The 22,199-nt window shown below is 39.5% G+C and overlaps 1 protein-coding gene across 4 annotated transcripts in view; it reads left to right on the forward strand.

Annotated features, from left to right (window-relative positions):
• FOCAD (focadhesin) overlaps positions 1-14,508 on the forward strand; it is a 334,210-nt gene extending 319,702 nt beyond the window's left edge. For 3 of the 4 annotated variants that reach the window (XM_066257344.1, XM_066257346.1, XM_066257345.1), the window contains exons 38-44: positions 6-266; positions 923-1,012; positions 5,605-5,782; positions 8,115-8,212; positions 9,841-10,092; positions 12,122-12,197; positions 14,123-14,508. In XM_066257344.1, coding sequence (XP_066113441.1) covers positions 6-266; positions 923-1,012; positions 5,605-5,782; positions 8,115-8,212; positions 9,841-10,092; positions 12,122-12,197; positions 14,123-14,196 — 1,029 coding nt within the window. In that variant the 3' untranslated portion in view covers positions 14,197-14,508. The remainder of the gene's footprint in view (positions 1-5; positions 267-922; positions 1,013-5,604; positions 5,783-8,114; positions 8,213-9,840; positions 10,093-12,121; positions 12,198-14,122) is intronic. The other variant, XM_066257347.1, reaches the window with a different exon arrangement.
• Positions 14,509-22,199: the final 7,691 nt, after the last annotated feature.

Raw genomic sequence — 22,199 nt, forward strand, 5'->3', positions numbered from 1 at the left:
TCCAGCTGAATATCAAGAAATACCTCCTGGTATCTGCATCTCAGTGGATCAAACACATCTCTGATGAACAGGCCCTGGGTTTTGTTGAAAACTTAATGGTAGCAGTTTTTAAAGCAGCCTCCCCATCTTCCAGTCCTGAGTTATGCCTGAGTGCCTTGCAGGGTCTGAGCCAGGCCATGAAACTGCCCAGCCCTGCCCACCACCTCTGGAGTCTGCTCTGCAAAGCTACTGGGAACATTTTTGACCTTCTGCCAAATAAGATTCGGGTGAGGAACAAAAATATTTACATTCCTCATAATTTATGTTTGGGATTTTTTAAAGCCTTTTGGCAATGCAGGGAGGTGTATGTTGTAAGAATGTGGTGGGAAGGCTAGCAAGAACTAACCACGTTCTTCACTAAGAATGTGTTTGCTTCCAAGCTCTAAATTGAGTTTGAATATTTAGAACCAAAGTCTTGAGCAAGCTCAAAAGCAGATTAAGCAGTGCTGCACCAGGAAGTTTGCTCTTAAGCCTTTTACCAAACGTCTGTAGCACTTGAGCACTCTCAGAAACCCATGCCCTTTACACCTGAAGAATCCTTGGGCATGTTGTTGAATATACTACTTATATGAAGTCACAATACAGGCCTGTCCTCTCCCCCAACAGACCCTTGAATTGTAGTTTTACAAAGATGCAAATAATCCATTTGGAATGATGGATCCTGATGAGGAGAAAAAATAAAAAGTAGTCAAACTAATATACAAAGTAACAGGAAAGATGTTTTTTAATTGAGAAAAAATGGCCACATGTGTTGGTTTGGTTTAAATTAAAATCTTATCAGTTGCTATTCATGGAGATAAGCAAATCTAATCATTTGTTGAAACATGAAGAATATACTTACTTTACATTATATTTTGACATGCTTGGGCTTTTTCTTTACCAGAGAAATGATTTAGAGCTGTATATCAGTGTAGCAAAGTGCCTCTCGGAAATGACAGATGATGAAGCCAATCGAGTTGCCCAGGTGACGGAGGTAATGATATATCTATGTATTTTTTCATTATTGAGGTGGGAATTACAGTTGAAAAGATGATTACAGTATCCTTTTGGCTGAGGCTAGTTTTGCTTCCTACTTGTCATTGTTTATTTTAGAAACTTATGTTTCACTCTGGGTCTTGTGTCCAGTCTCATAGTGTAGTTGGTTCTTAACAAACATTGTGTGTAATAACACCTTAACCGAATTAATCCCACTTTATCAAGAACACGTTAGTATCACCTGTGAGCAAAAATAAGTACAGGTCAATGTCTTCAGTACAAAATCCACGAGAATGGGACTGTTCTGACCAAAGAACTTTCTGGTACATGGAAGTCATAGATAAATAATTCAGGCCTCACATATATATTTCTTCACCTGATGTTTATCCTCTGGGAATGAAGAAAGGTGTCTGATTAAAAAACAAGAGCTATTAGTCCTGACACAAGATTATTAACAAGTACACCCACGCCCAGTCAAATGATGAATGAGTGAAAAGTAGGTTACCAGTAAGGTTGCCAGATTTAGCAAATATAATGAATCTTGTTGAATCTGAATTGCAGATAGAAAATGAATAATTTTTTAGTGCAAGTACAATCCTAATGGACATACTTATTCCGATGGCAACACCGCATACCACGTAATATCAAAAGTTCTATAGAACTGTGAGTGCTCACGCAGCTGCTGGGCATCTTCCTCATTCCACTTTAAGGAAGGTTTCACCTACCTATTCAGTCAAATCCTTCACTTTCTGTATTCAGCAGTGATTCACAAAATGTGGTCCGTGGATCAGCAGCAGGCAGTATTGCCTAGGAACTGATTAGATATGCAAATTATCAAGTCCTACCCCAAACCTACTCAATCAGGGACTCTGGAAGTGAGATCTAGGAATCAGTGTTTTAACAGTTCTTCCAGGTGATTGTGGTGCATCCTAAGGTTTGAGAACCACTGTGAGAGTATTTGGAATAAAGTATCAGCATTTTGGAGATGAGTTTATTTTAAGCAAGGAAATGCTTAAGTGGATTGTCATTGGAGCCTCACCGCCAGGGGTTGATCTCCAGCACTCTAATTTACCAATGTGACCTTAATTATATATCATAACCTACTGCCTCAGTTTCTTCATCTGTAAAAGGGAGATAATAGCACCTACCCATTTGGGTTAATTTGCAAGTTAACTGTCTTAATCCACATTAAGTTCTTAGAAAATTGCCTGATCCAAGGCGAGTATTCAGTAATGATCTATTATCATAATTATTATATTCATGTAATTTATTATATCATAATATTATATTCTTGTACTCAGAGGTAATGCAGACACTGTACTTTGTGGTACCTAGAGCTAAAGTTGCTATGTTACTCACTTGGGTTCCTAAGGTACCATTCAGAACATGGTCACTACAACATACTAAATAGTCTTCTGATGTCCCCAAGTTAGTGTGTTCCACTGAGCTCAGTGTTTTCGTTTCTGGAAATAACAGAGGTAAGAGTAAAGTCGTGGTGAAGACCTCAGACTCCATGGGTTCTATTCTTTTCTGCCATCTATAGCTGTGTGACCTTAAGCAAGTTACATGACGTCTGTGCTTCAGTCTCTTCATCTACTAAGGAGGGATGAAACCAGCAATGTGTGCATACAGTGATGTGAGGAGTCAGTGGTCAATGCAGTGGTGAAACTTTTTGGTCTCAGGACCAGTTTTTAGTGTCTTAAAAATTATTGAGGACTCCAAAGAGCTTTTTTTTTTTTTTTTTTTTTTAGCACCTGAGAGAAGGAGATTGAGAGGGACAGACAGCAGAGAGATGAGAAGCATCCAACTCCTAGTTGCAACACCTTAGTTGTTCATTGATTGTTTTCTCATACGTGCCTTGAGCAGGGGGCTGCAGCTGAGCCAGTGACCCTCGCTCAAGCCAGTGACCTTGGCCTTTAAGCCAGCAATCATTGGGTCATGTCTATGATCCTGTGCTCAAGCTGGATGAACCCACACTCAAGCCAGTGTCATCTAGGTTTCAAACCTGGGTCCTCAATGTCCCAGGCCGATGCTCTATCCACTGTACCACTGCCTGGTCAGGCCAAAGAGCTTTTATTTATTTGTGTCCTACCTGTCAATTTATCATATTAAAGATTAAAACTAGGACATTTTAAAAATATTTACTAATGTAATAATAATATTAAACCCATTGCATCTTAACATAAAAAAGAAAAATATATTTTCAGAAGATCAAACAAGCTAGTAGGAAGAGTGGCATTATTTCACATCTTTGTGAGGCTCTTTACCATGTTTTTTGCTCCATAAGACGCACCCCCCCCCCAAAGTGGAGGGGGAAATGCCCATGCATCTTATGGAGCAAAAAATATGGTATTTTATTAAATATTTTATTACACCATTTGGTTCAGAATATTTTTTTTATTTTCCCTCTTAAAACAATAGATGTGTCTTATGGTCAGGTGCATCTTATGGAGCGAAAAATACGGTAATTTCTGTCTTCATAGTTTCTTTTAATCGGTTCCGACATTATTTTGGTGAAGTGTGTTAAGAACATGCAGTCTCTTAACAGATATGTAGGTAGAGTGTGCTAATAGGCTTTTTTATTTTTTATTTTATTTATTTTATTTTTTTTAATATTTTTCTGAAGCTGGAAACGGGGGAGACAGTCAGACAGACTCCCGGGTGCGCCTGACCAGGATCCACCCGACACGCCCACCAGGGGCGATGCTCTGCCCACCAGGGGCGATGTTCTGCCTCTCCGGGGCATTGCTCTGCCGCGACCAGAGCCACTCTAGCACCTGGGGCAGAGGCCAAGGAGCCATCCCCAGCGCCTGGGCCATCTTTGCTCCAATGGAGCCTTGGCTGCGGGAGGGGAAGAGAGAGACAGAGAGGAAGGAGGGGGTGGGGGGTGGAGAAGCAAATGGGCGCTTCTCCTATGTGCCCTGGCCGGGAATCAAACCCGGGTCCCCCGCATGCCAGGCCGACGCTCTACAGCTGAGCCAACCAGCCAGGGCGCTAATAGGCTTTTAAGACTGTTGTTGATTTCTTTCTCTGATATTGCTCCCCAACTCAGCAAGTGATAGCTTCTTGTAGGTTAGTTGCAGTGTGGAATCTGAAATAATCAGTGAACTTCACATACTCTGTTTATTAAAATGTATTGGTCTGTCTTGTATTCGGTTTCTTTTACCAATGCATGGTTTTGTAATGTCATATATTGGTCATTTGAAAAATTTTGAATCACTAAATTTTAAAAACTCCAAATGTTAATACATTTCATTATATAATACCAAAACATTATATTATCATAATATCACCAGCAATCTTATCAGAAAAATCTTTTATGGCCTGACAAGGTGATAGCACAGAAGATAGAGTGTCAACCTGAGATGCTTAAGACCCAAGTTCAAGACCCCTAGGTCACTGGCTTGAGTACAGGCTCATCAGCTTGAATGTGGGGTCCCCAGCTTGAGCATAGGGCCACAAACATGACCCAATGATCACTGGCTTGAGCTCAGAGGTTGCTGGCTTGAAGCACAAGGTCACTGGCTTAAGTCCAAGGTCACTGGCTTGAGCAAGGGGTCACTGGCTCAGCTGGAGCCCCCTGGTCAAGGCATGTATGAGAAGCAATCAATGAACAACTAAGTGTCACAACTATGAGTTGATGGTTTTCATTTCTTTCCCTTCCTGTCTGTCCCATGCTTGCTCACTTGCTAAAGAAGTCCTTTATTTATTGGGAAACTTCCAAAGTCATAAAAGCAGATACAAATTTTTCAAAAATCTAATTTGTACCAAAAGTTCCAATTTTATTATTGGCTATGAATTCTGTTAAGTATTTTCCTTACTCTGACAGTCTCACTTCTTTAAGTTGTAAGAAAATAATCGGTCAGAAACTCAGTTTGAATAGGTATTCCCTGAGAAGAGTGTCTACTTCACATACAACTCAATGTTGCGAGCATTTTTCCTTGAGATAACTGACATACTTCAGTATATAGCAGAAGTCTGTTATGCATACTTCTTATTTTGTCCCACAGATATTAAAAAGATGTGTATTCAAGTGCAAAGATTTAATGAAACTAATAATTGTTTACAGGGATGTTTTCAGTAAAACTAGATTTTTAAAAAGTTTGGAGTGGCAGTGAAAACACAATGACTATTACTATAGTTGGATACCATTATGGATATAGCTTGACCTTACAGACTGTCTAAAAGGGTCTTGGGGTCCTCCAGAGGTTTGTGTTCCACACTTTGTGAACTGTCAGCTTGATACATGCTAAGTGGTTAGAAGAGAGCCTGCCACATTATAAGTACTATGTGTGTTTAGTTATCATTGTGATTATTTGTGTATTTTTACTAAATATCATCACCAATTAATATCAGAAATCATTTATGGTTTTTATGAGAAAGCAGGAGGTGACATTACAATGCTCTATCTGCAGGTACATTTTAATAGAGCACGCAGGCAGACAGGTCACGCATGGCAGGAAATGATCAGTTTTAGCATTTGGAATAATAATCATCCTCACACTCACCCTTTCTGTTTTGCCCTTGCCCTGAGATTCTATAATGACTTCAGCTAATTTAATAGTATTGCAACGATTTGCTTTTTTGCAGAGCAGCATAGAAAAGGCTGCCTTTGTCAGACTATACTTGGTCTCCCAAGGACGGTTCCCCTTGATAGGCTTGACTGACATGCTCAGTGTTGCTGTTCAGCACCATGAAAAGGACACACTGGCCTGGATGACGCTGCACAGCCTATACCAGGCACGGATTGTGGGCCATGCCAACACAGGTGAGGACAGCGGGGCACCAGCAGGGACAGAAAAGTCTGCTGCCACCCCTGTCGAGTTGCAGTTGTTTCATCAACTTAAAACCCGGTTTAGTGCTTCTTGACACAGGTGAGGCCTTGTTACCCCAAATGAGGAGCGCTTTGGATGGAAATGAGGTGTTACAGCTCCCAGCATCCACTCTTTGGAGATGGGAATAGATTCTTTTGAGGGTTTTTATCTTGTTTGGGGGCCTCAAGGATATAACAAGTTATTCAGGTAGATTCTGCCTGCTTCAGTTTCTCAGACAGACAGGGTATCCCTTGACTATGACTGACATTTTCATGAAAATGGCCTGTGGGGAATCATTTTCTAAACAAACTAAAAACAGCAATGATGCAATTAAATAGTTATGCTACAGAGGAGCTTCTCAGGGGTGAGAAGAATAAAATCTGGACAACCTAACTACATCCTCCAGCTAGAAGTTTCAGGCCTGGAGCTCTGCTATGAATCATGTGGTGCAACTTTTAAACCATTTTAGTCGTTTGGGCTCTAATAACCATCTGAAAAGGGAACTCCTTCATTTCTCCTCCCATGCCTTTGGTCATATGCTTGAATTTCTTGAGTCTCCATTCACGTTCTGAGTGGCACTGGCGTATACAGATCAGATATGGCTGGGAGCCCTGGGAGCCTGGGCAAGTTACTTATGTCTCTGTGCTCCATTCCCTGTCTCTTGTATCTTTAAAGGTTTGAGAGAAAACTGATGAGCGTAACTGTAATATTCTTTTCAAAACTATATAGGAAATTTGATTCCTCTTCCTCTTTGGCAATTGAGATAATTGTCTCATATCTACATTAGTGCTTGACTAATAAAAAATGAACCTGTGATAAGAAACTAGACCTTTTTTACTCTAAATCAAATCTGTATTTTTCAGAAAAATCCAGTAGGTGTTCCCAATTATGTATGAACATACATGAAGCAAATTGAAATACATTTGACCTTCAAATTTAATTCCCATTTTTCTCTTATTCACTAAATTTTGAAAACTTCCCGAAGTACTTTTTACTATAATGGGAATCCTTGTTTTTGTCCCAAGAAGACATAAATGGCCAACAGATATATGAAAAGATGCTCATCTTTGCTAGCTATTAGGGAAATAAAAATTAAAACTACAATAAGATACCACGTCACACCTGTTCGGCTATTATCAACAAGACAGGTAATAACAAGTGTTAGAGAGGCCGTGGGGAAAAAGGAACCCTCATCCACTGCTGGTGGGAATGTAAACTGGTATAGACATTATGGTGAAAGTATGATGGTTCTCCCAAAAATTAAGACTAGAGCTACCATATGATCCAGCAACCCCTCTACTGGGTATCTACCCAAAACACTCAAAAACATTGGTACACAAAGACACATGCAGCCCCATGTTCATTGCAGCTTTGTTCACAGTGGCCAAGACATGGAAACAACCAAAGTGTCCCTCAATAGAAAGTTGGATAAAGAAGATATGGTACAGATATACAAGGAAATACTATTCAGCCATAAAAAATGATGATATATTGTCATTTATGAAAATATGGATGGACCTTGAGACCACTATATTGAGTGAAATAAGTACATCATAAAAAAACTAAGAATTATATGATTTCACACATAAGTGGAATAAAAAATGAGATTCATGGACATAGATAAAAGTGAAGCGGTAACCTAGGAAAGGGGTTTGGGGGAGGGGAATAAAGAGGGACAAATATATGGTGTCAGAAAGTGGTTTGATGGGCACACAATATAACCAACAGTTCAAATGCTATATAGAATGTCACCCCATTAAATTTAATTTTCTACGTAAGAGTTTTAAAAGAACAAAAGGAAAAATTAATATTTATGTTGTTTATTCTCCAGTTACCTTATAACAGCTGTTTTTTTATTTTTCTTTTGTCTTTGGGATAGGTTTTCTCTGCGATTTTGGCATAGAGTGGGGACATTTAAGCAAAGGACTGTAAAAACAACTTATCAAGATTCCACATTACTGGTTAGGTGGTGTGTCAGAGTTCTCAGTGTGTTTAATATTAAAAAAGAAACTCCAGTAAATGCATTTTATCACTAGTGTGTGGGTAGGTTTGAAGAATAAATTAGCTATTGAAAATGAAGACCAAAATATGGTCATCTGATGTGAATAGTGTCAACTCTCATGGATAATTACAAGTCTCAGGTATTATAAGAACAGTTGTAACTATAAATATTTTCTGAAATCCTCTCCAGGTGTTCTGCTTGAGTTATCGTAGTTATTATTATTCTCCTTTGCAATTCAAAGGAAAAACCATGGTTGGGTAAGAAAATGCTTTTTATCTTTTCAGGTGTTTTGAAGAGAATGGAATGGCTCTTGGAACTGATGGGTTATATCAGGAACATTACTTACCAGTCAACATCTGTTCCAAATGTGGCTCTTGATGAGGTACAATTTAGAGGAGTAATTTATAGCTTTCTTAAAATAAAGAAATTATATTTGCTCTCCCAAACGAGGAATATGTTGCTGTGTGTAGCTTTCCTCTCCTTCATTTTATTTTTAAGAATGGTAACAACTGTGATGTCTCAAGAAAATGGATGGCCTCACCAGGCTCTTAGAGATGCCTAGGGTTGCCTTTGAAAAATATTTTCAACAGAATACATTCCTTGACAGGTAGCACAATGGACATTCCACAAAGCGGATGGGGTACAGGGATTTGGCCTCCACACTGGCCCAGGTGGCTTCACATGCCTGGTTTGAAGACATTCCTGGAATGTATGCAAACAATCTGTGTGCGCACCAGCACCTGTGGGCATGTGTGCATTTATTAGTTTTCAACACACCTTCAAAATGACCAATGACCCAAAACAAGTTAACAACCATAGGTACTGGGTGAGTTTAAAAAGAAAAAGATTAATAAATAAAAAACTTTTCTCATCTCATTTTTTTAGCTGCTCATTGTGCATCTTTTAGGGGTAGGATTTTTTTTTACAGGAATTTGTTACATGTTTCCTTTGTGAGTAAAAAGGTGCATAACCTGGAATATTGCTTGAAATTCTGCCCCACTTTTCTGAGATGTGTGTGTTTTTAAAATTTTAGTTAGTGAGAGTAGGAATTTTAAGAGATTGAGGAGTTCTTTTTAAACTTTTTAAAACTAATATAATCTTCCTCCTTTTTTGTTCTAATTTCCTTTTATTAGCCTTCTCTGTTTTCTTAGGAAAAATTTTAAAACCTAGAAAATACAGATAAGCAGAAAGACGTGTAATTTAAATCACAGTAATCCAACAGAGGTAGCCCATTACCATCATTTCTGCAGTTGTCTAGATTAGTCTAAAATGTAAAGGATGGGCCTGACCTGTGGTGGCGCAGTGGATAAAGCTTCAACCTGGAAACATTGAGGTCGCCAGTTGGAAACCCCGGGCCTGCCTGGTCAAGGCACATATGGAAGTTGATGCTTCCTGCTGCTCCCCCTTCTCTCTCTCTCTCTCTCCCTCTCTCTCTCTCTGTCCCTCTCTCTCTCCTCTCTAAAATGAATAAATTTAAAAAAAAAAAATTTAAAAAATGGATAAATAAAATTTAAAGTATGGATTCTAGATAGATTTGTTAAAATGCTTGAGGAGAGGCATTTGTTATTGTTCAAAAATAGAATAAGACTATAAATATTTTTATAAAGCAGCTTTAGCCACACAGCAATAAATCTAAATATCTCCATATCACTCTTAATTTTTAATTTCTTTGAAAACACCAAACAGATATATATTTGGATCTCATTATGATTAGGAATAAAATTATGTTTCTCCTGAAATATGAGAGCAATAATAATGAAACTGATGGGCCTTCTGTATTCACAAAAGGGGCTCCCTAAAACTTAACAAAGCCCTGAACTGTCTCTTTATTAAGTATGGAAACGCAGTTTGTTCTTCAGTCCATTTTCTCTTCTGGGCGGAGGGGTGTAGGAGGAGGGGTTGAGTGAAGGGGAATATAACGTTGCATCATCACGGGTCTGTGTGTGTGAACATGTGTTACTTTGAATTGTTAAAACACATGACCTAAGCTTGATTCTATTTCCATTGTAGGCTGTGGACTTCTTGTTGCTGATATTTGCAGCTGCAGTGGTTGCATGGGCAGACCATGCTGCCCCTCTCCTCCTCGGTCTCAGTGCCAGTTGGTTGCCATGGCATCAAGAAAATGGCCCAGCTGGGCCAGCATCAAGCTTCCTTGGCAGGAGTCCAATGCACAGGGTCACTCTGCAGGAGGCTCTCACCCTCCTTCCCAGTAGCATGCTTCTTCTGCTGCAGAAAGAGCCATGGAAGGAACAGACCCAGAAGGTGAGGTGGTCAGCCACCTGCTTCTCAGGGCAGGTGGCCATTTCTCCTCAGCAATTTCTGCTGTAGATTGGAAGCAGGAGTTAAAGCGAAACCTGAATTACACCACAGGCTTTTCTACCCAGCCCCAAGTCTCAGCCAGATGCAGAGCCTCACAGATTGAGGCTAACAATGACAACACCACAGTGTGCTCCCACTGGGGGTGAGGTGGACAGAAAAGCTTATCCTGGCATTCATTTATTGAAGGCACATGTGCTTGATCCTGGAGATGAAATGGTGACTAAGTCTCTGAGAGCTCAGACTCCCCGAGTGAGGGAGACAAGGTCAAGGTTGCAAGATCCTATGATAAAGAAGGGTACAGTGGTGATGAAGCAAGGGTGGGGGTGAGCGACAGTGTGGGGTGCAGGCAGGTCAGGGAAATCTGAGGGAAAACACAAGCCTGGAGCATCCTTCACGTGGCAGAGCTCCTTCCATCCTGCGGCCATGTGCCAGGTGCCCACCGTGCCCCTGCTGGCGCCGGATACTGTAGGGAGGATTGTAAAGGTCTGATGAGATCACCCTGTTCTCAGGAAAATTCAGACTATAGAAGATACCTTTTGGTTTTTGATATTAAGCTTCCCCGGGCTACGAGCTGTCGTGCAGAGCGTAAGAAAACGCTGTGCTTCCTGGAATCTTCGTTGCATGGCTCTGACCTGTCTTTATTTTAATACAGTTGTTTGAAAGATTCTTTTCTGAATCCCCTCTCATCAAAATTGGGTTTTTATCAGGTTGAAAGCTCAAAACCAACTTTATTTGGCATATTCTTAAAACCTGAACACTAATCTTTAAAAAAGTTTTTGAACTGTGGACCTACAGTTAAACTATACACACTCCCCTGAGCATCTCAATTATAATGCCTTTGTTTTATTAAACCTGACAAGCATTAGTTTTGTTGCCCCAAATTTTGTGTTTTCTGTTTCACTGTGAATCAAGATAAATTTAGACATCAGATAAGATTGGGCATGTTCAGGGTGATATGGCCATAGACAAAGATAAATTTAAACATGGTAACCCCTCATGCTGTTTCTCACCTAGAACACCATGTTCACTTGGAACTACACTGTAGACATCCTACATCAATTATGTATTTGTATCACTTGGTTTATTTACTTTACCAGTAGGATATTTTTAAACAAAATGGAGAAAAAATAAAGAGAAAAACTTTTAATTGAAGCAAGAAATTAGGTATATTTTCTTTTCCTATTTTGCTCTTTCTTTAACTCAGCTTCTATATCCAAAGTTAAAATGAGTGAAGATTGGCAACATTCGGGAGTAATTTCATTGCAACAATTTTGGCTGCACCCTAGGAAAGCAGTCAAACTCACAAAGACTATTAGTTTCCACCTCATTTGCAGGATTTATTTGCAGTTAACACACTTGGCTCTACCTAATTATTTTATGTCTTTCCTCTTGCATTTCAACTTGCTGTTTCATATTCACTTGGGCATAAACTGTTCTTATCTACAGAAACATATTTCATTTTAGAAACAGTGGCTTACACCTGATGTGTTTCTCTATTTCCTGCCCAGCTAGAAGCCTAGGCCTGCATGCACACAGACCCAGGCAGCATGATGCAGAGGAAGAGTGTGAGGCTTTGAAGCCAGCTGTACTTGCATTCAAATCTTGACTCTGCTATTCATTGAGAGTGGAACTGAAGTAGGTTCTTGACCTATCTGGACCTCTCACAGTAATGGCAGAGAATGTTCATGGCACACAGGAGGCCCTTGGGGCCCACATATATCTCACTCTTAAAACCTATAGCAGGTCTCAGGGTATTCAGCAAGGAAAGGAGATTTGAGTCTGGGTTATTTGACTAAATGGGTATCTTTCTTTAACATCTTGTGCCTAGTCCCTTTCTCCAGGGACTCTCCTAGCCCTGTCAGGTATTACCAGGGACTAGTGCACTGATCCGCATGTATATGGGCCCAAGGGTCTGACTGATCTCTGATAGTGGGGTTTTCTTCACTGACATTATTCTTCATTTTCATCCTAGTTCATTGACTGGCTATTCAACCTCATGGAAAGTCCTAAAGAAGGCCTCTCTGCAAAATCCAGGAGTCTTTTAAAGGGTATGACTTCCGTTTATGCCCACTATAGGTGGAAGACTTCCAATGTTGTCTGTGCTGCAACACAGCATTCTAGTGGGTGTTGGTTCCTGAAAGTGTAGAGACGTAACCTGGAGCTGTCACCAATGTGGCACTTTTGAATTAGAAAGTGAATTTTAAAAAAAGAGTTTCAGTGCCACTTATTTTTATTTAATGGTTTTTAAAGGTTTTATTATAATTGTAAAATATTACTTTAATTAAAATGTAGTAAATTCAATAAAAGAAAAAGAGGAATCCAGAATCCCACTGGCCATTGTTAACTTTGACATTTTTTCTAAGATTTCTCCTCACTGTGTATATGCTGTTTTAACATATTTAAAATCATAAGTAATTGGAAAAAATATAGACACTTTGAACACTGCCTTTTTTATTTTAAAATTATTTTTAAAGCATTTAACCTGTTCTTACACTGGCTTCATAATAGTATTTTTAATGTCTGCCTAGTATTTTGCCACGGTAATTGGACATTTCCCATGCTTTTAGGGATTTACATGGTTTTTGTGTTTTTTTATAATACTCCTCTTTTGATTTGTTAAATAATGACTGTAGCATCCACAAACAGATCTTTCTGTAAAAATTATGTCAATTTTTTTAAACTCAAATATAAGAAGTCTTCTAGGCACTGGTTCTATGACCCAAGATAGCTTATACTGTCATCTGTGTCTTAGGACTGGGGTGGGGGTTAGGGGACTATATCCTGCCAGTGGCTGCTGCGGACACCCCTGACGTGCCGTTTACACTGCCCTGAAAAGTCTCACCTTGGGAAGGTTGCCTGTTGGCCTGCTCTTGTGATAATCTATCAGACCTGTCTCTAGCCTGGAGTCATAGTGTGACCATATTTTAGTTGAAGTATGGTATAATTTATTATTTGCCAAACAAGCAAGAATTTCCCAATGTATTGGTTCTGATTCTTCTCTGTACACACTAAGGTAGAAGGCTTGTCTATGAAGGTGATTCTGATCAATCACAGAACTTCATTGAGAATTTTCTTTTAGATCCATCCCTAGAGATTTGCTGCTAGGATTTTCTCCATTTGTGTGTGTGTGGGGTGGGGGGATTGGACTCATTTCTAATAGCTATGGGTCCATAATACCATCGGTTGTTCCAAATATATACTGTCTTAGGTTATGAAGATAACAAACAATTGATACTGTTTAGAAAGAGTTATTTGGTCAATAAAGTACATGTTCAACTTTATTATATATTTAAGGGCTTATTAGAGTCACACACAATAATTGTGTCACTCTGGCTCACCTACATCCCTTCGCACTATTATATTTTAAATAACATCTCAATATATTTATATTAGTATTCTAAAATAAGATACATGATACATTATCTAGAAGCATTACACAGAACTTCCCTATTTTAAGTTGATATCTGAGGGACTCATGACAGATAAGAAAAGCTGTGGTCTTGTGGGTACATGTTAAGTATAGTTATGCTTGCTCCATTGAGCCCAGGATCCTAACTTCATTACAGAATCAGGTTTGGTTTGGTTTGGTTTATCTTTTAATTAAACATTTAATAGAAAAATTATATTCATGTAGAAAAGTACTCAAGTCATAAGCAGATTTTTACACAGGGAACATGCCTATATAATCAGTACCCAGATTAAGCAAAATATCACTAGCAATCCTGAAATCAGTTTTTGTTTTAATTCTGCAAAAATTTCCCCTGACCTAGTTACGAAACAAACAAAACACACTTTCCTCCAGTCTTTATTAATGGTTATGCTACCATTAAAATTCTGCTTAAGTCTTGATGGGAATTCTTAGTCTTAAAGATTAGACAAGAGAGAAAAGGCCAAGTTCTAAATGACCTTTGCAAATGCAGCTCTACCAAATGCAACAGTTTTTTTTGTTTTGTTTTTTTTTTTGTCCCCTTAGCAACCCTGCTGTCCTTAAGAGTTCTCCCAGAATTTAAGAAGAAAGCTGTATGGACCAGAGCATATGGTTGGTGAACAGTTTTGCTTAGCCAGCCGCATTCTCAGCTGGAAGAAGAACCACACAAATGGAAGAAATTTTTCAGAATTTGTGTCTGGGATCCCAAGACACGATTCAGAGAGTTAAGGGTCACGAAAGGATGGCCCCTAACTGACAGTGTGAACCACGAGTGCCAGGAGAGGGGTCATTGCTTTGGTACCCCAGCCAGTGGAGACTGAAATGAGAACTTGAACTTTTATTTGGCTGGAGTTCAATCTGAAGATTTTCTTTGTGAAACTCTGACTATATCATTTCCTCACCCCAAAATTCTAGTAAAATAATTTCATTAATTTTGTTCATGTGACTTTTGTTTTAAGGCATAGGTAAGTTTTTGCTAGCAAAATCCAACTATAGTGGTGATGGAGGCATTATGATCTATTTCCCAAGACATCTCCAGAGGATATTCATTGACTCAATGAGTTAGACATCGTTTCTTGTTCTTATTGATGAAACATTCTCTTGGAACTGCTATACACTTTTAAATAATAAGCATGGTGTTCGCCAAATCAGACTACATTAGTGGTGGCTGTAATTTTCTTATGCTAGGATCTCTTGAATGCAAGTAAGTGAAAGTTACCCAGTTCAAAATGGCTTTGGCTAAAAAGGAGAATATAATTAGTTCACAAACCAAGAAGCTAAAGAGTAGATCTGCTTAGCACAGTCGCACCCAGTGAGTCAAACAATGCCATCAGGCTTTGCTTCTCTGAGAATCACTCCACATAGTTGTCAGGATGGCTGCCAGCAACCTCAAAGATGTCCTTGCTCACAGATATGGCAGTAGCAATATGGGGAGGACTCCGATTCATCTTGAGTCCATGTGTGTCCCTGGGAACTAGGGTACTCTAACTGACCAGGCCTGTGTCATATGTTCACCTGAACTGGGTTTCCCCAGAAGAAAGATGATGGGATGCTAGGCAAGCAAAAACTCACAGATAACATCCTTGAAAGATTAATATTTTCTATAAGTACAAATCTCTAGCTTAATTATCTTCTCTTCATGCAGTCATTAGTCAGGGCTGTCTTTAGCCATTCATATCAACATACTGATGTATACCAATATGGGATCCTGGGGGAGAAATTCCGTGCCATTGGAATAACATACTTTTATGTTTCTCATGCTGTAGCACAGTGCCTACAACTTTAAAAGTATCAAAGAACTTTCAATATTGCCACATGACATTACCTTAATGTTGTCACCAAGTGTATCTACCTCCACTTAGGTTAAAAATAGATCTACTAGTTTTCTTTCAAATGGATTTAAGTTTCCAGATTTTAGATAATTGTGTTTATCTGTGTAACTCACATTCTGTTCCCTGATTACAGTTTTCCTTTGCTGAACTCCAAGGATGCTGGGAGGCTACAGAGAAAGAGGGAGGAGAAGGCAGGCTCTCAGGTAGTAGTTACCTGCGTTGCCAGTATTTTATATATATTCCTCGTTAGAGGCTGGGCAAGAGGGAAAGGAGTTTTAAGGAAGCAGAGAAGTAGGAAATTGTATTAGAAGCCAGCTCCCCTCTTGTTCCCACCTCCATACACTTCCTTATACTGCCTCCAATGAGAGGCTGACATTGATCTAATATTGTTAGATGCCAGACAATTGATGGCCTAGAGCTTTAATTTGTATTATCTTATTTAACCCGTGTAATGGTACTGTGAAAGAGGCATTACCTTCTACTTTTAAACAAAGAAAACATCTAGCAAGTGGCAGAGCTGTGCCTAGAACCAATCTCCTAGACCCCCAGATCCAATGCCCTTTCTACTACTAATCGACACTCACTTTAAGAGGAAAACTCCCATCAAGGATTAACCTTGGTTTTTTTTTTTTTTTTTTTTTTTTTCATTTTTCTGAAGCTGGAAACAGGGAGAGACAGTCAGACAGACTCCCGCATGCGCCCGACCGGGATCCACCCGGCACGCCCACCAGGGGGTGACGCTCTGCCCACCAGGGGGCGATGCTCTGCCCATCCTGGGTGTCGCCATGTTGCGACCAGAGCCACTCTAGCGCCTGGGGCAGAGGCCACAGAGCCATCCCCAGCGCCCGGGCCATCTTTTGCTCCAATGGAGCCTTGGCTGCGGGAGGGGAAGAGAGAGACAGAGAGGAAGGCGCGGCGGAGGGGTGGAGAAGCAAATGGGCGCTTCTCCTATGTGCCCTGGCCGGGAATCGAACCCGGGTCCTCCGCACGCTAGGCCGACGCTCTACCGCTGAGCCAACCGGCCAGGGCCTAACCTTGGTTTTAATATGCGTATGGTTTAATATGCTTTATTAAACCTATAGCTTAATATGCTTAATGTAAATTACTGCAATCAGATCAAAGAAATAATCGTGCCTCGTGTTAGTAAGTCCCTGGAATTGGGAAGTTTAGGAGCTATAGTGCAAAGGAACAAGTCGTTTGTAGGGTGAAGGACTCTAGATTCTGGGACCAGCTTGCAAGCATGGTAGCAATAGAGAGCAGAGGAGAGGAAGTGGGCACCAAAGACTCCTCTGCACCCCCCCCCCCCTGCCGAGAGAGAGCTTACTAATAAAGCTCAAGGAAAGTATGAAGGATCAGCCCAGACTTCTAAACCTGACTGCCTTTTTCAGTTCAACCCATTTTCTTCCCATTCAAACATTGTCCCTGCTCCTGACTTTGACAAGAAAACAGAAGAGTACAAAAGGGAGGAAATTAGACATACCTCTATACCATCTTCCCCAGCTCCCTGGTTTTGTCTCCATGGTCTTGAGCATAAAATCTGTAGGGTTTTCCTAATCATGGGAACCTCTAAAGAACCTAAAATGGAAGATTCTAAATTTGAAATTCTACAAGTTGTAAAGTCTCAACCTCTTAAGATATAGGTCACTGGAATAGTAACACCCTTCACTTGGTCACCTGTACCTCAGGTAAGAATTATTCCCTTAGATATTTCACTTTGTTCTCTAGAAATCAGAAGTCTCTGCCTTTTTAAAATAGATGTTCAAGCTATACAAAAGAAAAATTTCCTTACAGGTCATTCCTGTTAGTTTTTAAAATCACAAGTTGTCTAGACAAATACCATGCTGGGATATACTAATGAATTAAGATGTGGGTTTAAAGTCATGTTATATGTTTCAGAAATATCCAAACACCCTGCTTCTTGATTTGAATAGTGTACATTTGGAACATGTAAGTGCCTCAAATCCCTTTATTTGTAATATATTGGCTCCAGGGTAACAAACTGGCTAATAACCTTATTTTGAAGTTACTTGCCAGAGTTAACTTCTCCAAATGATTTTAACCAAAGATATTGATACTATAACAATATAAGGAATACGGCTGTATTAAGGATTCAATTCATATCTTGAAATAACTTAATCACATTGAAAGTAAGCAGTAGTTTCAAATTTTTGAAAACATTTTAGTAAATCGGTATTTAGAAGAGAAATCAGATCATTTAAGTAAGAGGATGGGGCTTCCTTAAAGCCAGAGTTGTAGGCTAAGTCTCTGGTCAGTTGTATCTCTGACCCAAAGCCTCAGGCATTGCAAATGGAACCACAGGACAGAATGTGGCTGGAACAGTTCACATCCCTCACTACTTTTATGGAAAAACACCTCACGGCACCATCTCATGTGTAAATGTGTACCATCACTGCTCTGGTCCAGGATGAGGTAACGTGCTCTTCTATTTTCTGGAAGGAAATACAGTATTCTGAACCCCAAAATTCTAAAGTTCCTTTTAAAATGTAAGATACATATTGTATTTATGAATTAGTAAGTTGACATGTAATCTATTAATCTTCCTAGACAGTACAAAAAAATTTTTTTGACAGAGACAGAGAGAGGGACAGATGGAGACAGACAGACAGGAAGGGAGAGATATGAGAAGCATAAGTTTTTTGTTGCAGCTCCTTAGTTGTTCATTGATTGCTTTTTCCTATGTGCCTTGACTGGGGGGCTACAGCAGAGTGAGTGACCCCTTGCTCAAGCCAGTGACCTTGGACTTAAGCCAGTGATTTTGGACTTCAAATCAGCAACAACCTTTGGGTTCAAGCCAGCAACCATGGGGTCATGTCTATGATTCCACGCTCAAGCCAGCGACCCAGCGTTCAAGCTGGTGAGCCCATGCTTAAGCCAGCGACCTCAGGGTTTTGAACATGGGTCCTCTGCATCCCAGTCTGATGCCCTATCCACTGTGCCACCACCAGGTCAGGCATACAAAATATTTAAAAATTGCAATTTAAAAAGGTCAATTTCTGTCAAACATAGGGAACTTGTGAAGTAATATCTGACCAAATTATTGAATATGAAACTGAATAAAAATGACAGTGATGATGCCTTACTTTGGTTTTATTTCTTAGATAAAAGGAATAACCTACTTGACAAAGTAATTATAAGGGTTAAAAGACTACAAAAATATCCTTTTCTAAAGTAATGGAAATGCTACCACCTTTATGTTTCACTGAAAATAGTAGCTATAATGCTTTAATACAGACATGAAATGTACGTTGAGACTTGGTAAGATAATGGAAATTTATTAATTAATAAAGGTTCTCTTTAACAATTAAAACATAGAAGCAGCCTGACCAGGTAGTGGTGCAGTAGATAGAGCATCAGACTGGGATGCAGAGGACCCGAGATCGCTGGCTTGAGCGCAGGCCTATCCTGCTTGAGCAGGGGCTCACCAGCTTGAGCGCGGGGTTGCTGACTTGAGTGTGGGATCATAGACATGATCACTGGCTTGAAGCCCAAGGTCACTGGCTTGAAGCCCAAGGTCACTGGCTTGAGCAAGGGGTCCCCCCAGTCAAGGCATATATGAGAAAGCAATCAGTGAAGAACTAAGTTGCCTCAATGAAAACTTGATGCTTCTCATCTCTCTCCCTTCCTGTAAGTCTGTCCTTATCTGTCCCTCTGTCTCTCTCTGTTGCAAAAAAAAGAAAAAAAAAAAACAAGAATAAAACATAGAAGTAACAATACATCAAGATACTTATATAAATTAAAAAAAACTATTAGGTTTCTTCTGAACATGAAGTACTGTAAGATTAATCAAATAAAATGGAAACATCACCTAATTTGATGTATTTCTTAAGATTTTTTTTCTGGATATACTAGTAGTAATCTATAAATTCAGGGTTGCAGAACAATTAGGAGTGTCTGCTATGTGCCACTATACAAGGTTCTGTAGTATAACATGAACAAGATGTCACATTTCTGTCCTCATGAAGCTTATGTTCAAAAAATATCAGTAAACCATAAATAAGCATCCAGGAAACATGTTATAAGTTGTCTACTCCTGTATAGCCCTTTATGATTTACAGAGATTTAATTTACTATACTTTGTTTGCTCTTCACAAGCACTTTGGGCTGTTAAGGAAACTGGAACTCAGGGAGTCATTCAGTAAGTCAATATTGGAGCTGGATTTCAAACCAAAACCAGTATTCTTACCCCCAGACTACAGTGTCTCTCACAGGACCCCATGGTTCAGCTGCATACCACAAAATAAGTACACAGTGAGCACCTACATGTATCTAATGATTATGGGATACTTTTATTAATTAATTTTTATATGAAAATGACTAACCTTTTTTTTTATTTTTTTTTATTTTTTTTTTTATTTATTCATTTTAGAGAGGAGAGGGAGAGACAGAGAGAGATAAGGGGAGGAGCTGGAAGCATCAACTCCCATACGTGCCCTGACTAGGCAAGCCCAGGGTTTCGAACCGGCAACCTCAGCATTTCCAAGTGGACGCTTTATCCACTGTGCCACCACAGGTCAGGTGAAAATGACTAACCTTTGATAAAGGTTATTATTAAAAATGCCAGCTACCCTTGGCATAGATTAATTATAATTCATATGTAATATGTTTTAAAGCTAAGCAGAAATAAAAAATGAATGCAATTGTCTCAGGGTTTTTTTTTTTTTTTCTTTTTTTAAAGAGGAGGGGAGTTAGATAGACTTCCACATGTGCCCTGACTGGGATCCACCTGGCATTTGAGGATGATGCTTGAATCGACTGAGCTATCCTCAGTGACTTGGGCCAACACTCAGACTAACTGAGTTATCCTCAGTGCCTGGGGCCAACACTCAGACCACCTGAGCTATCCTCAGTGCCTGAGACGAATGCTCGAACCAATTGAGCCACTGGCAGTGAGAGTGAGAGGAGGAGGAGAGGGAGGAGAAGAGAAGCAGATGGTCGCTTCTCATGTGTGCCCTGACTGGAGATCGAACCCAGGGCTTCTAGACCCATGGGCTGACACTCTATCCATTAAGCCAGTGATTTTCAACCTTTTTTGAGCTGTGACACATTTTTTACATTTACAAAATCCTGGGGCACACCACCTACTAAAATGACACAAAATGACACTCTAACACAATACATATTATACATATAGTTAATAATATAGTTTCTAAATGTATTTATACTCACTTAGTGTGAAACCTGGGCCTGTTTCGATGAACACTAAAGGGATATCCTGGCAGGAATGGTAGAAAGACACACACGAAGCTCTTCCTCAACAGTTCTCAGTCTCTCTCTGTTTTTAGTTTTTTTTGTTTGTTTGTTTTTTAATTTATTTATTAAATTTAATGCAGTGACATTGATAAATCAGGGTACATATGTTGAGAGAAAACATCTCCAGATTATTTTGACATTTGATTGTGCTGTATACCCCTCCCCCAGAGTCAAATTGTCTTCTGTCACCTTCTATCTGGTTTTCTTTGTGCCCCTCCCCTCCCCCAACCACTCTCTCCTTCCTCACCCCCTCCCACCTCCCCCCACACCCCCACCCCTGTTGACATCACATTCTTGTTCATGTCTCTGAGTCTCATTTTTATGTCCCTTCTATGCATGGATTCATATAGTTCTTAGTTTTTATTCTGATTTATTTATTTCACTCCGTATAATGTTATCAAGGTCCATCCGTGTTATTGTAAATGATCCAATGTCATCATTTCTTATGGCTGAGTAGTATTCCATAGTATATATGTACCAAAGCTTTTTTATCCACTCGTCCTCTGACGGACACTTGGGCTGTTTCCAGATCTTCGCTATTGTGAACAATGCTGCCATAAACATGGGGGTGCATTTCTTCTTTTCATACAGTGTTAATGGTGTTCTTGGGGTATATTCCTAACAGTGGGATAGCTGGGTCAAAAGGCAGTTCAATTTTTAATTTTTTGAGGAATCTCCATACTGTTTTCCACAGTGGCTGCACCAGTCGGCATTCCCACCAGCAGTGCAGGAGGGTTCCCTTTTCTCCACATCCTCGCCAGCACTTATTCTGTGTTGTTTTGTTGATGAGCGCCATTCTGACTGGTGTGAGGTAATATCTCATTGAGGTTTTAATTTGCATTTCTCTAATGATTAGTGATGTAAAACTATCATTATTTGCAGATGATATGATATTGTATGTAGAAAACCCTAAAGTCTCAGTAAAAAAACTACTGGACCTGATAAATGAATTCAGCAAATTGGCAGGATATAAAATCAATACTCAGAAATCAGAGGCATTTTTATACGCCAACAATGAACAGTCAGAAAGAGAAATTAAAGAAACAATCCCCTTCACAATTACAACCAAAAAAATAAAGTACCTAGGAGTAAACTTAACCAAAGAGACTAAAGACTTGTACTCAGGAAATTACAAAGCATTGATAAAAGAAATCAAGGAAGATACAAACAAGTGGAAGCATATACCGTGCTCATGGTTGGGAAGAATAAACATCATTAAAATGTCTATATTACCCAAAGCAATCTATAAATTCAATGCAATACCAATTAAAATACCAATGACATACTTCAAAGATATAGAACACATATTCCAAAAATTTATATGGAACCAAAAAAGAACACGAATAGCCTCAGCAATCTTAAAAAAGAAGAATAAAGTGGGAGGTATCACACTTCCTGATATCAAGTTATACTACAAGGCCATTGTACTCAAAACAGCCTGATACTGGCATAAGAACAGGCATATAGATCAATGGAACAGAACAGAGAACCCAGAAATAAACCCACAGTTCTATGGACAA

The sequence above is a fragment of the Saccopteryx bilineata genome, chromosome 2, assembly GCF_036850765.1.
Source record: "Saccopteryx bilineata isolate mSacBil1 chromosome 2, mSacBil1_pri_phased_curated, whole genome shotgun sequence".
NCBI classification, from domain to species: domain Eukaryota; kingdom Metazoa; phylum Chordata; class Mammalia; order Chiroptera; family Emballonuridae; genus Saccopteryx; species Saccopteryx bilineata.